At 45.1% G+C, this 17,895-nt stretch overlaps 1 protein-coding gene across 1 annotated transcript in view; it reads right to left on the bottom strand.

Annotated features, from left to right (window-relative positions):
- LOC309555658 (cathelicidin-6-like) overlaps positions 1-16,175 on the bottom strand; it is a gene marked incomplete at its 3' end in the record, with an annotated part of 47,859 nt that extends 31,684 nt beyond the window's left edge. Inside the window, exons 1-2 of the mRNA XM_082257691.1 lie at positions 15,885-16,175; positions 7,662-7,763 (exon numbers count right to left, since the gene is read on the bottom strand). Of these exons, the coding sequence (XP_082113817.1) occupies positions 7,662-7,763; positions 15,885-16,124 (342 nt within the window). The 5' untranslated portion in view covers positions 16,125-16,175. The remainder of the gene's footprint in view (positions 1-7,661; positions 7,764-15,884) is intronic.
- Positions 16,176-17,895: the final 1,720 nt, after the last annotated feature.

Here is a 17,895-nt window from a genome sequence, read left to right as displayed (position 1 = left end):
GGTAGGATATAAGAAAGGATAGAATACGATCTCTGATTGAAAGGGAAGGCTGGCACATAGAACAGGATATAGGATAGGAACAATATATTTATATACTGTATATATATATATATATATATATATATATATATATATATATATATATATATATATAATAGGATATAATATAGGATAGGAAGGATGGTATATAGAATCGGATATAATATAGGATAGGAAGGATGGTATATAGAATAGGTTATAATATAGGACGGGAAAGATGGTATATAGAATAGGATATAATATAGGATAGGAAGGGTGGTATATAGAATAGGATATAATATAGGATAGGAAGGATGGTATATAGAATAGGATATAATATAGGGTAGGAAGAATGGTATATAGAATAGGATATAATATAGGTAATATAGGATAGGAAGGGTGGTATATAGAATAGGATATAATATAGGATAGAAAGGATGGTTTATATAATAGGATATAATAAAGGATAGGAAGGGTGGTATATAGAATAGGATATAATATAGGATAGGAAGGTTGGTATATAGAATAGGATATAATATAGGATAGGAAGGATGAGATATAGAATAGGATATAATATAGAATAGGAAGGATGAGATATAGAATAGGATATAATGTAGGATAGGAAGGATGAGATATAGAATAGGATATAATATAGGATAGGAAGGATGGTATATAGAATAGGTTATAATATAGGATAGGAAGGGTGGTATATAGAATAGGATATAATATAGGATAGGAAGGATGAGATATAGAATAGGATATAATATAGGATAGGAAGGATGGTATATAGAATAGGATATAATATAGGAAGGATGGTATATAGAATAGGATTTAATATAGGATAGGAAGGATGGTATACAGAATAGGATATAGTATAGAATAGGAAGGATGGTATATTTAATAGGATATAATATAGGATAGGAAGGGTGGTATATAGAATAGGATATAATATAGGATAGGAAGGATGGTATATAGAATAGGATATAATATAGGAATGATGGTAAATAGAATAGTATATAATATAGGATTGGAAGGATGGTATATAGAATAGGATATAATATAGGAATGATGGTATATAGAATAGGATATAATATAGGATAGGAAGGATGGTATATAGAATCGGATATAATATAGGATAGGAAGGATGGTATATAGAATAGGTTATAATATAGGACGGGAAAGATGGTATATAGAATAGGATATAATATAGGATAGGAAGGGTGGTATATAGAATAGGATATAATATAGGATAGGAAGGATGGTATATAGAATAGGATATAATATAGGGTTGGAAGAATGGTATATAGAATAGGATATAATATAGGTAATATAGGATAGGAAGGGTGGTATATAGAATAGGATATAATATAGGATAGAAAGGATGGTTTATATAATAGGATATAATAAAGGATAGGAAGGGTGGTATATAGAATAGGATATAATATAGGATAGGAAGGTTGGTATATAGAATAGGATATAATATAGGATAGGAAGGATGAGATATAGAATAGGATATAATATAGAATAGGAAGGATGAGATATAGAATAGGATATAATGTAGGATAGGAAGGATGAGATATAGAATAGGATATAAAATAGGATAGGAAGGATGGTTTATATAATAGGATATAATATAGGATAGGAAGGGTGGTATATAGAATAGGATATAATATAGGATAGGAAGGTTGGTATATAGAATAGGATATAATATAGGATAGGAAGGATGAGATATAGAATAGGATATAATATAGAATAGGAAGGATGAGATATAGAATAGGATATAATGTAGGATAGGAAGGATGAGATATAGAATAGGATATAAAATAGGATAGGAAGGATGGTTTATATAATAGGATATAATATAGGATAGGAAGGTTGGTATATAGAATAGGATATAATATAGGATAGGAAGGATGAGATATAGAATAGGATATAATATAGGATAGGAAGGATGGTATATAGAATAGGTTATAATATAGGATAGGAAGGGTGGTATATAGAATAGGATATAATATAGGATAGGAAGGATGAGATATATAATAGGATATAATATAGGATAGGAAGGATGGTATATAGAATAGGATATAATATAGGAAGGATGGTATATAGAATAGGATTTAATATAGGATAGGAAGGATGGTATACAGAATAGGATATAGTATAGAATAGGAAGGATGGTATATAGAATAGGATATAATATAGGATAGGAAGGGTGGTATACAGAATAGGATATAGTATAGAATAGGAAGGATGGTATATTTAATAGGATATAATATAGGATAGGAAGGGTGGTATATAGAATAGGATATAATATAGGATAGGAAGGATGGTATATAGAATAGGATATAATATAGGAATGATGGTAAATAGAATAGTATATAATATAGGATTGGAAGGATGGTATATAGAATAGGATATAATATGGGAATGATGGTATATAGAATAGGATATAATATAGGATAGGAAGGATGGTATACAGAATAGGATATAGTATAGAATAGGAAGGATGGTATATAGAATAGGATATAATATAGGATAGGAAGGGTGGTATATAGAATAGGATATAATATAGGATAGGAAGGATGAGATATAGAATAGGATATGATATAGGATAGGAAGGATGGTATATAGAATAGGATATAATATAGGATAGGAAGGGTGGTATATAGAATAGGATATGATATAGGATAGGAAGGATGGTATATAGAATAAGTTATAATATAGGATAGGAAGGATGGTATATAGAATAGGATATGACATAGGATTTGGCGCATCAATGACAATTCAGAGAGTCCCATTATTTCATTCTTTATTTTACTCCTTTATGTGACATTTCATAGAGAACGTTCCATAGAATCCATTTCTCTTCTCTTCACTGGAGGGCCGCCTGCTATTTTATGCCTGGTACACCAGCAATGGGCCTGTTTGGTGCACTTCCAATGGGGCTTCTACAGCCTGGACAGCGTCGTATTTTGCCGGAGGCTCTCCTGGGACGTTCCTGCCTTGAAATCTGAAGGAAAAAGTGAGATTTCCCAATAATTACATTAGAAGTCTGTTTAACATTCAGGGGGAGGGGCCCAGAAATGTCACCACCCTGCCGAAGAACTGCTGAGATAAAACCAACCACACTGAGGAGACAGGAAAACAACCGTGCACTTACTGTACAGACATTCTATGCAGTAAAGACCAATCTGTGCAACCTGTGTGTATCACCCTCCTAGGTAGGTGCTAGGTAAAAGCATCCATTGCTCTTTCTGCCTATCAGGGGAGCCTGATCTGTTAGTTTTCCTGTCACATGTTTCCTAGTGTGATTCACTGGGTCTGAGGGAGTGTCCCCACTGTATCCAATGAGGGAGCTTGTTGGACAGTGGAGGAAACACAGCCAGTGACACATTAGGTTTTATGGCAGTCCCAGTGGGAAGGTACCACCGCAGTGCATCCTGGGATTGACCATAAATACTGGGGGAAGAATAGGAACAAAGGGGGTGCCAGGAAGGGCCCTGAAGATTGTTCTGCAGTACAGTACAGCTTATTTAACCATTTAACGCAAACCGTCGTAAATGTACGTTGGCTGACTTTAAGTGGTTGTACCGGGGTAATGCCTGCAGCTAGAGCCACCATCCCAGTACTGTTTTTTAGACCTGTCGGTCGGCTTTCCGGCAGTAATGACCGATGTGGCTCGAGAGCAGCTCAGCCGTTACCCCAGCGAGCGGGAGGGGACGCCCCCCCCCCCCCTCCCGCCGCCTTCCGCGGCTCTGCCCGGGTCTCCCGTTCCGCTGGCTGGATGGAGTCCTGATCAAAGCCAGATGAGGCTTCGATCGGGTCTCTGATGACGTAACTCGGAGGCGGCGTCCATGACGTCACGTCTGGGTTACTCGGCTGCTAAAGGCACCAAATTTAAAAAGTGAGTGTATTCAAAAGTGCAGTTTTTGGCATTTTGAATACATGGAAGTGTAGTGGAGGGGTTTGGGGTCTTTTAGACCCCCGAATCCTCCATAAAGAGGACCTGTCACTGCCTTTTATTGTCATAAGGGATGCTTGTGACAGCAATAAAAGTGATCAGTAATTAAAAAAAAAAAAAACCTGTGCTAAAATTAAAAAAATAAATTAAATAAATAGAAAAAAATAAATAATTTGTAGCCGCCCCCCCGTCGCCGTGAGCTCGCACACGAAAGAAAAGGTATACAGAAGTCGCGCCCGCAAATTAAATTGCTGTTCAAACCACACATGTGAGGTATCGCTGCGATCGCCAGAGCGAGAGTATTCATTTACAAAAAAGAGCTACTCTCTAACTCTTAACTGGTAACCGTTAAAAAATGTTAAAGCGTCGTCTATGGAGATTTTTATTGACTGTAGTTTGTCGCCATTCCGCGGTTGTGCGCAATTTTAAACTGTAACATGTTAGGTATCTATTTACTCAACGTGATATCATCTTTCGCAATATAAAAAAAAAAATGAGCTAACTTTACTGTTTAGTTTTTTTAAATGCAGTGAAATATAATTTTTCCAAAAAACAATGCAGGAAGCAGAGGCTCCTCCCACACAATTCATTACCACCCATACACAGAGGTCAGAACAGAGTATTTCAGGGGAAGAGAGTTATAGAGGAAGGAGCAGAGTCTTCCAGCAGTGCAGAGCATTTCAGTAGAGGAGAGTTATAGAGGAAGGAGCAGAGTCCTCCAGCAGTGCAGAGTATTTCAGGAGAGGAAAGTTATAGAGGAAGGAGCAGAGTCCTCCAGCAGTGCAGAGCATTTCAGGACAGGAGAGTTATAGAGGAAGGAGCAGAGTCCTCCAGCAGTGCAGAGCATTTCAGGAGAGGAGAGTTATAGAGGAAGGAGCAGAGTCCTCCAGCAGGTGGTGAGGATGGATTTTGTGTCGGTCTCTTACCCTGGTTATGATGTCACACTGCAGGTTCTCTTTGCCGGGTGCAGTCAGGTTCAGATCACAGATTTTGACTTCCTGCGTATTCAGATAAAATAAGAGCTGAATGTCTCTCACCTATACCAATGCACTGATCTCCTAAGACCGACACTCCAAATAATCTGCTGTCTGTGCCCGCCCCTCTCTGAGATCATTGGAAGTCAGTGGCAGGAGGCTACAATTGTGTTACATTAGGATCATGTGATCACGCAGGCCGACCCTCATACTTAGCACTCAGTTTACTGTACTGGACTTGTAGGTAGGTGCAATCAACTTTCTCCCCTGCAGGTGGCACTTTTTCACAGCGGCACTCTGGTTCGAGAGGAAGTCAAGAGCAACATGGCTCCTCTATGGTTTCCTTGGTCACTGGGTAAGCGATCCAACTGGTTGTCGCTGTACCAGGTGACTCTAGCAGCCATCTTGGGTCAGACAGAGCTTAGCTCGCATTTTGCAAGTTGGTAGGGTAGGGACAGGTACCCCGTCTGGTAAGGACAGAACTAGCGGCAAGGAAAGGTTCCTGACGAGGAGGGAAAGCTTAGGGCTTGCAAATTCTCTGGACATTTCCCTGCTTGGGCGCAAGATGGCCAGGCCGCATTCTGCCCCTCTCAACGACTGCTGTCAGTTCTTCTGAATCCTGCTCCCTACACGCTGTCGGACCTGTGAGTGTTCCTGGTTGGGCTGCCTTCCCCCTGGGGTTATTTGTCAACTGTCTTTACATTATTTCAATACAAGTTCTTTCCTTGCACTTGGACTGTGTGTATTGTTGCCGCAGCACGCTGCACCACACCTACACTTGGTGTAGTCGGCAGGATATGTCCCTTGCAGTGGGTGCAGAAGAAGGATGGAAGTCTACGGTTCTGCATTGACTACCTTAAAGTGATACTAAAGTCTCTGTTTTTTTTTTCCTTTAAAAATAACAAACATTTTATACTTACCTGCTCTGTACTGGTTTTGCACAGAGCAGCCCAGATTCTCCTCTTCTTGGGTCCCTCTGTAGCACTCCTGGCCCTCTCTCCTGTTGAGTGCCCCCACAGCAAGCAGCTTGCTATGGGGGCACCTGAGCTGAGCCGCTGCTCTGTGTTTCCATTCAGACACAGAGCCGCAGTTTGGCCCCGCCCCCATCTCCTCATTGGCTCACTGACTTTGACAGCAGTGGAAGCCAATGGTGCCACGCTGCCGTCTCAACCAATGAGGTGGGAGAGTCCCGGGCAGCTGAGTCTCTCGTGCAACATCGCTGGATCTAGATGGACCTTAGGTAAGTATTAGAGGGGCTGAGAGGGGCTGCTGCACATAGAAGGTTTTTTATCCTAATGCAAAGAATGCATTAAGATAAAAAGCCTTCTGATTTTACAACCACTTTAAGCTCAATGCATCCACCCACCCGGATGCCTACCCACTTCCTTGGGTCGAGGAATCTCTAATGGCCCTTGGATAAGGCAAGTTCTTCTCCACCCTGGATTTGGCCAATGGCTACAGGCAAGTCCTGATGTGGGACCAAGATCGAGAGAAGACGCCTTTATCACGCCCTTAGGACAGTTCAAATTGAATTGCATGCCTTTTGGCCTTAGTAACACCCCTAGCACCTTCCAGCACTTAATAAAAAGATGTCTTGGTGACTTCCGTTTTGAGGCTGTGTTAGTTTACCTTCCAAGACATTAGAACAGGGGTGTCCAAACTATGGCCCTCCAGCTGTTCAGGAACTACAATTCCCATGAGGCATTGTAAATCTCTGACCATTCACAGACATAACTAGGCATGATGGGAATTATAGTTCCTGAACAGTTGGAAGGCCACAGTTTGGACATAGCTGCATTAGAAGAACACGTTAAACATCTGGACTGGGTGTGGACATGAGCCATGGTCAGAGTTCCCCTTTATGAGCCATGGTCAGAGCTCCCCTTTATGAGCCATGGTCAGAGCTCCCCTTTATGAGCCATGGTCAGAGTTCCCCTTTATGAGCCATGGTCAGAGTTCCCCTTTATGAGCCATGGTCAGAGTTCCCCTTTATGAGTTCGGTCAGAGTTCCCCTTTATGTGTCCCGATCAGAACTGTGTGTTCTGTAATCACACAATATTCCCGCCATTTGCCAATAAGAATCTTAAATAAGAATAATCCGCCCAATAAGAACAGATTTCTGTCGCATGGAGTGACGTCATTTACTGAGCATGCGCAGTTGGTCGGATGCATTTTTCGACGGGGAGGCATTATTCGACAGGACACCGGCTCTGTAGGGCTCTAAGATCTTTTCTCAATAAAATGTCGTTCCCATGTTTGCAAGAGATTGTTTGCTGCTGCAAGTTATCTGAAATCCTTAAAAGTAGAATTCACGGACGGTTTAATTTCACTTTAAATAATTGAGTTGGGCCAAACTATCAAACTATCTATATACTGTAAGCAAAATATCACATAAAAGTAATGGCGACTTCTGCGGACAAAATAAGAGAAAAAAAACAAAGTTTATTTTACTTTGATCAATGTTAGTCTTAACTTCTTTCTGACCATGTAACACATATGTGCAGCGGCGGGGCGGTTGGTCCTTAATGCCTACATGTTGCACACATATGTGCTTCCAGTGATGGAGCTGTCACAGACATCAGATACTAAGTGATATTATTGTTACATTGTATTATTCTGTATCATTCATATCACCTTTCATCTGCAAGTGGCTTTCAGTCAATACAAAGATTTGTATTTCACATGAAATACTCTCAGATAAAACTCACCCCATCCGGTTTAAATTCACACTGCGCTGCGTCACCTCCCTCCGACTTCAGACACCTCGTCTCCATTATTCCAAATCTCAGGATTTCATCCTTTGTTTCCTCCTGGGAAAAAAAAAATTGAGGATGGAAGGATACAAATAGACATTTCAGATTACTTTAAGTAACCCGGAAATATTGAAATATATAATCAAGCGCTTCGGATGTCAACTTTGGATGAAATTTAGGACAATTCGCATATAGGATCAATCTACATATAAGTTGGTTTAATAAAAAATGCTGCTGGTTAACTGTAGATATACTACATATAAAGACCAGAAAATAAGACTAGCGCAAACTCTATTTAGACCCAACTCTCGCAAAAATAATTCTTTGGATGGACTCATTTAGTCAAAATGTAATGATTGTGCCAGTGCAAAGTATAATGCTAACTCTATATAAGATGTGGAGATTATAAAGACAAAACCTAAAGACCTAAAGGCAAAAACTACCAACTATTTGACCTAGTTCGGTAAAATATATAAAAATGGACAAAAATATAGAAACAATTCTGCACGCTGGAAAATTTATGATAAAGTGCAAAAAGAGTGTATTAAAGTGCAAATAAATACTGTAAACCTAAACTCATGTAGTGATAAACTTCCAATGGCGTGTAAAAAATGATATGTATCAATGTAGTGGTAGACCAAACATATTATTTAGAAGTACAGTATATTGTGCAAATATAGCAAAAATCCAACTAAAATTCAATAGGTGTGCTTAATTCAATAAATTAACTGACCACTAGATGGCAGTTAAATAACAAAATAATTATAGGTGATTAAAGTGCATAAATCTATAAAGTGACTTGTATAAAAAATAAATAAAGAATCAATAATTATTTGAAAAAATTAGAACACTAAAATATTAGTGTTACTATGACCTTGTACCAATGTGTGCAACAAAACTTAAAACAAACACTCCATCGAAGTACTGTATATAATACGAAAATATATATAAAAAAATTAACTGTTTGTCAAAAAATCAATCTAGTCCCATAATCAGTCCATAAAATGCTTCAAAAAGATATTCCAGTGATAATTTGTGCAAATGTGCAAAAGGTACCAATATAAATCATAAAGTGCTCTTGGTGTCCACACGTGGAGATCCCACCATCCGTGCAGGCTTTCTCTCTAAATAAGGGGTGGGGAACCTTTTATCTGCCAAGGGCCATTTGGATTCTTGTAACATCATTTGGGGGCCGTACAAAATTATCAACTTAAAAATTAGCCTGTTATATTTGACCACAGCGTGCCCCCTTTCAATGCAGAGTGACCACAGCGTGCCCCCTTTCAATGCAGACTGACCACAGCGTGCCCCCTTTCAATGCAGAGAGAACACAGCGTGCCCCCTTTTAATGCAGAGAGACCTCAGCGTGCCCCCTTTCAATGCAGAGAGACCACAGCGTGCCCCCTTTCAATGCAGAGAGACCACATTGTGCCCCCTTTAATGCAGAGAGACTACAGCGTGCCCCTTTTCAATGCAGAGAGACCACAGCGTGCCCCCTTTCAATGCAGAGAGACCACAGCGTGCCCCCTTTCAATGCAGAGAGACCACAGCGTGCCCCCTTTCAATGCAGAGAGACCACAGCGTGCCCCCTTTCAAAGCAGAGAGACCACATCGTGCCCTCTTTTAATGCAGAGAGACCACAGCGTGCCCCCTTTCAATGCAGAGAGACCACAGCGTGCCCCCTTTCAATGCAGAGAGACCACAGCGTGCCCCCTTTCAATGCAGAGAGAACACAGCGTGCCCCCTTTTAATGCAGAGAGACCTCAGCGTGCCCCCTTTCAATGCAGAGAGACCACAGCGTGCCCCCTTTCAATGCAGAGAGACCACAGCGTGCCCCCTTTCATTGCAGAGAGACCACAGCGTGCCCCCTTTCAATGCAGAGAGACCACAGCGTGCCCCCTTTCAATGCAGAGAGACCACAGCGTGCCCCCTTTCAATGCAGAGAGACCACAGCGTGCCCCCTTTCAAAGCAGAGAGACCACATCGTGCCCTCTTTTAATGCAGAGAGACCACAGCGTGCCCCCTTTCAATGCAGAGAGACCACAGCGTGCCCCCTTTCAATGCAGAGAGACCACAGCGTGCCCCCTTTCAATGCAGAGAGACCACATCGTGCCCTCTTTTAATGCAGAGAGACCACAGCGTGCCCCCTTTCAATGCAGAGAGACCACAGCGTGCCCCCTTTCAATGCAGAGAGACCACATCGTGCCCCCTTTTAATGCAGAGAGACCTCAGCGTGCCCCCTTTCAATGAAAAGAGACCACAGCGTGCCCCCTTTCAATGCAGACTGACCACAGCGTGCCCCCTTTCAATGCAGAGAGACCACAGCATGCCCCCTTTCAATGCAGACTGACCACAGCGTGCCCCCTTTCAATGCAGAGAGACCACAGCATGCCCCCTTTTAATACAGAGAGACCTCAGCGTGCCCCCTTTCAATGCAGAGAGACCACAGCGTGCCCCCTTTCAATGCAGACTGACCACAGCGTGCCCCCTTTCAATGCAAAGAGACCACAGCGTGCCCCCTTTCAATGCAGACTGACCACAGCGTGCCCCCTTTCAATGCAGAGAGACCACAGCGTGCCCCTTTTAATGCAGAGAGACCTCAGCGTGCCCCCTTTCAATGCAGAGAGACCACAGCGTGCCCCCTTTCAATGCAGAGAGACCACATCGTGCCCCCTTTCAATGCAGAGGGACCACAGCGTGCCCCTTTTCAATGCAGAGAGACCACAGTGTGCCCCCTTTCAATGCAGAGAGACCACAGCGTGCCCCTTTTCAATGCAGAGAGACCACAGCGTGCCCCCTTTCAATGCAGACTGACCACAGCGTGCCCCCTTTCAATGCAAAGAGACCACAGCGTGCCCCCTTTCAATGCAGACTGACCACAGCGTGCCCCCTTTCCATGCAGACTGACCACAGCGTGCCCCCTTTCAATGCAGAGAGACCACAGCGTGCCCCCTTTCAATGCAGACTGACCACAGCGTGCCCCCTTTCAATGCAGAGAGACCACAGCATGCCCCCTTTTAATGCAGAGAGACCTCAGCGTGCCCCCTTTCAATGCAGAGAGACCACAGCGTGCCCCCTTTCAATGCAGAGAGACCACATCGTGCCCCCTTTCAATGCAGAGAGACCACAGCGTGCCCCTTTTCAATGCAGAGAGACCACAGCGTGCCCCCTTTCAATGCAGAGAGACCACATCATGCCCCCTTTTAATGCAGAGAGACCACAGCGTGCCCCTTTTCAATGCAGAGAGACCACAGCGTGCCCCCTTTCAATGCAGAGACCACATCATGCCCCCTTTTAATGCAGAGAGACCACAGCGTGCCCCTTTTCAATGCAGAGAGACCACAGCGTGCCCCCTTTCAATGCAGAGACCACATCGTGCCCCCTTTTAATGCAGAGAGACCACAGCGTGCCCCCTTTCAATGCAGAGAGACCACAGCGTGCCCCCTTTCAATGCAGAGAGACCACATCGTGCCCCCTTTTAATGCAGAGAGACCTCAGCGTGCCCCCTTTCAATGCAGACTGACCACAGCGTGCCCCCTTTCAATGCAGACTGACCACAGCGTGCCCCCTTTCAATGCAGAGAGACCACAACGTGCCCCCTTTCAATGCAGACTGACCACAGCGTGCCCCCTTTCAATGCAGAGAGACCACAGCATGCCCCCTTTTAATGCAGAGAGACCACAGCATGCCCCCTTTCAATGCAGAGAGACCACAGCGTGCCCCCTTTCAATGCAGAGAGACCACATCGTGCCCCCTTTCAATGCAGAGAGACCACAGCGTGCCCTTTTCAATGCAGAGAGACCACAGCGTGCCTCCTTTCAATGCAAAGAGACCACAGCGTGCCCCCTTTCAATGCAGACTGACCACAGCGTGCCCCCTTTCAATGCAGAGAGACCACAGCATGCCCCCTTTCAATGCAGACTGACCATAGCGTGCCCCCTTTCAATGCAGAGAGACCACAGCATGCCCCCTTTTAATGCAGAGAGACCTCAGCGTGCCAGCTTTCAATGCAGAGAGACCACAGCGTGCCCCCTTTCAATGCAGAGAGACCACAGCGTGCCCCCTTTCAATGCAGAGAGACCACATCGTGCCCCCTTTCAATGCAGAGAGACCACAGCGTGCCCCCTTTCAATGCAGACTGACCACAGCGTGCCCCCTTTCAATGCAAAGAGACCACAGCGTGCCCCCTTTCAATGCAGACTGACCACAGCGTACCCCCTTTCAATGCAGAGAGACCACAGCGTGCCCCCTTTCAATGCAGAGAGACCACAGCGTGCCCCTTTTCAATGCAGAGAGACCACAGCGTGCCCCTTTTCAATGCAGAGAGACCACAGCGTGCCCCCTTTCAATGCAGAGAGACCACATCATGCCCCCTTTCAATGCAGAGAGACCACAGCGTGCCCCTTTTCAATGCAGAGAGACCACAGCGTGCCCCCTTTCAATGCAGACTGACCACAGCGTGCCCCCTTTCAATGCAAAGAGACCACAGCGTGCCCCCTTTCAATGCAGAGAGACCACAGCGTGCCCCTTTTCAATGCAGAGAGACCACAGCGTGCCCCCTTTCAATGCAGAGACCACATCATGCCCCCTTTTAATGCAGAGAGACCACAGCGTGCCCCTTTTCAATGCAGAGAGACCACAGCGTGCCCCCTTTCAATGCAGAGACCACGTCGTGCCCCCTTTTAATGCAGAGAGACCACACCGTGCCCCCTTTCAATGCAGAGAGACCACAGCGTGCCCCCTTTCAATGCAGAGAGACCACATCGTGCCCCCTTTCAATGCAGAGAGACCACAGCATGCCCCCTTTTAATGCAGAGAGACCTCAGCGTGCCCGCTTTCAATGCAGAGAGACCACAGCGTGCCCCCTTTCAATGCAGAGAGACCACAGCGTGCCCCCTTTCAATGCAGAGAGACCACAGCATGCCCCCTTTCAATGCAGACTGACCATAGCGTGCCCCCTTTCAATGCAGAGAGACCACAGCATGCCCCCTTTTAATGCAGAGAGACCTCAGCGTGCCCGCTTTCAATGCAGAGAGACCACAGCGTGCCCCTTTCAATGCAGAGAGACCACAGCGTGCCCCCTTTAATGCAGACTGACCACAGCGTGCCCCCTTTCAATGCAAAGAGACCACAGCGTGCCCCCTTTCAATGCAGACTGACCACAGCGTGCCCCCTTTCAATGCAGAGAGACCACAGCGTGCCCCCTTTCAATGCAGAGAGACCACAGCGTGCCCCTTTTCAATGCAGAGAGACCACAGCGTGCCCCTTTTCAATGCAGAGAGACCACAGCGTGCCCCCTTTCAATGCAGAGAGACCACATCATGCCCCCTTTCAATGCAGAGAGACCACATCATGCCCCCTTTCAATGCAGAGAGACCACAGCGTGCCCCTTTTCAATGCAGAGAGACCACAGCGTGCCCCCTTTCAATGCAGACTGACCACAGCGTGCCCCCTTTCAATGCAAAGAGACCACAGCGTGCCCCCTTTCAATGCAGACTGACCACAGCGTGCCCCCTTTCAATGCAGACTGACCACAGCGTGCCCCCTTTCAATGCAGAGAGACCACAGCGTGCCCCCTTTCAATGCAGACTGACCACAGCGTGCCCCCTTTCAATGCAGAGAGACCACAGCATGCCCCCTTTTAATGCAGAGAGACCTCAGCGTGCCCCCTTTCAATGCAGAGAGACCACAGCGTGCCCCCTTTCAATGCAGAGAGACCACAGCGTGCCCCTTTTCAATGCAGAGAGACCACAGCGTGCCCCCTTTCAATGCAGAGAGACCACATCATGCCCCCTTTTAATGCAGAGAGACCACAGCGTGCCCCTTTTCAATGCAGAGAGACCACAGCGTGCCCCCTTTCAATGCAGAGACCACATCATGCCCCCTTTTAATGCAGAGAGACCACAGCGTGCCCCCTTTCAATGCAGAGAGACCACAGTGTGCCCCCTTTCAATGCAGAGAGACCACATCGTGCCCCCTTTTAATGCAGAGAGACCACATCGTGGCATTAGCCAAGGAGGAGGAGGAGGAGGATCCGTGAGACAATAGCGAATGGGCGGGCCCGAGGCGCACTGCTCTGTGGCTCGGGTCCACCCTTTTCAGAGACTCACAGTGTCAGGAGGGAGCCGTCGGCTCCTTCTGACACAGCGGCACGGGGGGGGGGGGGGGGGGGGGGTCAGACGTAACGATCGTGCGGGCCGCAGGTTCCCCACCCCTGCTCTAAATGGACTCACCAGAACTTTAGCTGGAAAAACCCAGCAATCTCGCTTTTGATAGACTCCACTCTTGATTGTGTAATACATCCACAGAACTCTATCCGGTAGCAATCTTGCTTGATTGTATCATCCACCAGGGATAATGCTCCCAGAGATAGGGAGATTATGTTAGGGAGGAGGAGAGAAACAAATCCAACATAGCGTATCTCCGTTACAATAGGACAAAGTTTATTTGAATAAATAGTTAGACTCACATTACATTGTGTGAACCCGACACTAGGATTCGGGGCTTAGGACGGGGCTTATAAACCAGAGGCTCTGGATAGACAGTTAGATAAATCGTTCTATATTAACCACTTTACCACCGGAGGATTTTCCTGCTTAACTTTCAGGCCACTTTTTGCAACTTGGCACTGCGCGACTTTAACTGACAATCGCGCGGTCATGCAACGTCGTACCCAAACTAAATTTACATCTTTTTTTTTTCCCCCCACAAACAGAGCTTCCTTTTGGTGGTATTTGATCACCTCTGCGCTTTTCATTTTTTGCGATATTAATAAAAAAAGAGCAAAAATTTTGAGAAAAAATTGACATTTTCTACTTTGACAGTTAAAAAATATCCAATATATTCAATTTTTGTCATATATTTAGGCCAAAATGTATTTAGCTACATGTCCTTGACAAAAAAATTCTCAATGAGCGTATTTTTAACTGCTTTAAAACCGGAAGATTTTACCCCATTCCTGACCAGGCTATATTTTGCGATTCGGCACTGCGTCACTTTAACGGACAATTGCGCGGCCGTGCGACGCTGTACCCAAATAAAATGTATGTCCTTTTTTTCCCCACAAATAAAGCTTTATTTTAGTGGTATTTGATCACCTGTGTGATTTTTAATTTTTGAAAAAAAAAAGCGACAATTTTGAAAAAAAAAAAAAAAAAACAATATTTTTTACATTCTGATACATAACATTCCCCAAAAAAATCTAAAAATCAAATTTTTTTAACATTTTAGGCCAATTTGTTTTCTGCTCCATATTTTTGGTAAAAAAAAAATCACAATAAGCGTATTTTGATTGGTTTGCGCAAAAGTTATCGCGTCTACAAAATACGGGAAAGATTTGTCATTTTCATTGTTTATTTGTTTTTACTAGTAATGGCGGCGATCTGCAATTTTTTTCGGGATTGCAACATTGCGGCGGACAGATCGGACCCCTAACTGACATTTTTGACACTTTTGGGGGGACCGGTGACATTACTACAGTAATCAGTGCTATAAATATGCACTGTTACTGTAATAATGACACTGGCAGGGAAGGGGTTAACTTTATTGGTGATCAAGGGGTTAAATGTATGCCTCATGCTTACTGACGTGTGTGGGGGGAGGGGACTGTGTGACACAGACACAGATCGCAGGTTCAGCTGTGCTGAATCCTGTAATCTGTCACTCCTTGTCACATAGGAGATCCGCCTGCTTTGTTTACACAAGCGGGCGGATTTCCTCACTCGATCCCCGACGATCGGGGAAGAGCAGCTGTGATCACTGCCTCTCCTCCCCTGGCCCGACTCCCGCTGTGTCTGAATACAGTGGGAGCGAGCCTCCAGCAGCGCGCGCGCGCCGCTGAGGGAGGGGAGGGTCTGGTGACGTAGGTCTACGTTGCCAGATGATAACGAGCCACTTTGCCGCAGTACCATCTCTAGGCAAGTGGTTAAAGATTTATCTGGTCTATAATCCAGAGGCTCTGGATTGACAGGTGGATAAAATGCTCTATATTTTCTGAACATTTTTAAGGAATTGACATGTTAATACATTTTTAAGAATATTGGAAAATCCTTGAAAGAATACAAGAATGCCTTTGAAGCCCCCATCCCCCCCCCCCATTTATTGCCCTTAAAACCTCCCAAACCTAATCTATTGCCTTTGAAGCCCCCATCCCTCCCCTATGTTTGCCCTGTACTCCACCTGCATAAGTATGGCTGGAAGGTCCTCGAGGGGTTTATAGAAATAGAGGACATCCTCCCTCTGGTTGTAGAGATCCAGGGCCTCTTTGATCCGTTCTTCCTGATCTGGAGACTGAGATCGAGCCACATCCAATGTGACTGCGCAGAGCCATAGCACACACTGCCAGATCTTCATCTTATGTCCTCTGTAATGGTGATTTATGTGTCTGATTCCACCGTTATTTATCGTCCGCACCTCCATCTTCCTCTTTCTTTACACGTCTTGTGGTATCTGTTTTGCGGAAACTGTTTATCTATTTGTTGCTTCATTAACTAATAGCAAACATCTTTCACAACACTTTGTTACTAAAAAAAAAAAAAAAAAAAAAAGCACGCCATTTAAAGTAGCACTCCAACCATGCTACAAAAATGAAGTCCCTACTACTAGCAAACCTACCTAAGAGGGGATTTTGGAGGGATTTCCTGTCACTTCCTGTTGTGTCTACAGGACAGGTAGTGAAGGAAAATGTCCTCATTAGGACACAGATTTACACGGGTGTTTTTGCCTAGACTATCCAAAATAAAAAAAGCTTTTGACTTGAGATCTACTTTGGACAGTACAGCAGGTTCTGCCTTAGAGTGCATCTAATAGGGTGCCTATTTCATTGCAGGTTTCAGCCTCTACAGCAAAGCCTCAGGGCTGCTTATTCTGCCCACCACTGACAGACATGCTTCATGCTACAGCCGTTGTGAAATCCCCAGGGATAAGCACTGACCATTTGGCATGCAAGGGGTGTGTCACCCACTCAGCCAGCCTGTTACCCCACCGTCATTCAGCCTGTGTCCCTGCCGTCATTCAGCCTGTGTCCCCGCTGTCATCCAGCCTGTGTCCCCCGCCGTCATGCGGCCTGAGTCCGGCCTTCATTCAGCCCATGTCCCCATCGTCATTCAGCCTGTGTCCCCGCTGTCATGCAGCCTGTGTCCCCGCTGTCATGCAGCCTGTGTCTCCCGCTGTCAAGCAGCCTGTGTTCCCCCTGTCACGTAGCCTGTGTCCGTGTGCCTGTCAGAGTCCTCCTTTACATCGAGTGTGTCCCTGTCAGAGTCCTCATTTAGATCCAGTGTGTCCCCGTCAGAGTCCTCCTTTACATCTGTGTCTGCATCAGAGTGCCCCTTTACATCCAGTGTGTCCCGTCAGAGTGCCCCTTTACATCCAGTGTCCCCATCAGAGTGCCCCTTTATATCCAGTGTGTCCCGACAGAGTGCCCCTTTACATCCAGTGTGTCCCGTCAGAGTGCCCCTTTACATCCAGTGTCCCCGTCAGAGTGCCCCTTTACATCCAGTGTCCCCGTCAGAGTGCCCCTTTACATCTGTGTCCCCATCAGAGAGCCCCTTTACATCTGTGTCCCCATCAGAGAGCCCCTTTATGTGTCCTGATCAGAGTGCCCCTTTATGTGTCCCGGTCAGAGTGCCCCTTTATGATTCCGGTCAGAGCTCCCTTTTATGATTCCGGTCAGAGTGCCCCTTTATGATTCCGGTCAGAGTTCCCCTTTATGAGCCATGGGCAGAGTTCCCCTTTATGAATTCGGTCAGAGTTCCCCTTTATGTGTCCCGATCAGATCTGTGTGTTCTGTAATCACACAATATTCTCGCCATTTGCCAATAAGAAACTTAAATAAGAATAATCCGCCCAATAAGAATAGATTTCTGTCGCGTGGAGTGAGGTCATTTACTGAGCATGCGCAGTTCGTAGGATGCATTTTTCGACAGGGAGGCATTATTCGACAGGACAGCGACTCTGTAGGGCTCTAAGACCTTTTCTCAATAAAATGTTGTTCCCATGTTTGCAAGAGATTGTTTTCTGCTGCAGGTTTTCAATCACCTTCTGTCACAAGGAGTGATCATGCTGCTTCCAGCTGGTGAAAGGTTCACGATAACTACTAGAACCTCTTGTGGTTCCAAGCCAAGGGACAATGTTTATTCTATATTGTTCTCAACAAGTTTGCTAGGTATGGACCTGGGCCAACCGCCTAGGA

This window comes from Pelophylax lessonae, assembly GCF_965119305.1.
Source record: "Pelophylax lessonae genome assembly, chromosome: 5".
In the NCBI taxonomy this organism is placed as follows: domain Eukaryota; kingdom Metazoa; phylum Chordata; class Amphibia; order Anura; family Ranidae; genus Pelophylax; species Pelophylax lessonae.
The sequence above is the reverse complement of the archived record's forward strand: the minus strand, read 5'-3'. Positions and strand labels throughout refer to the sequence as shown.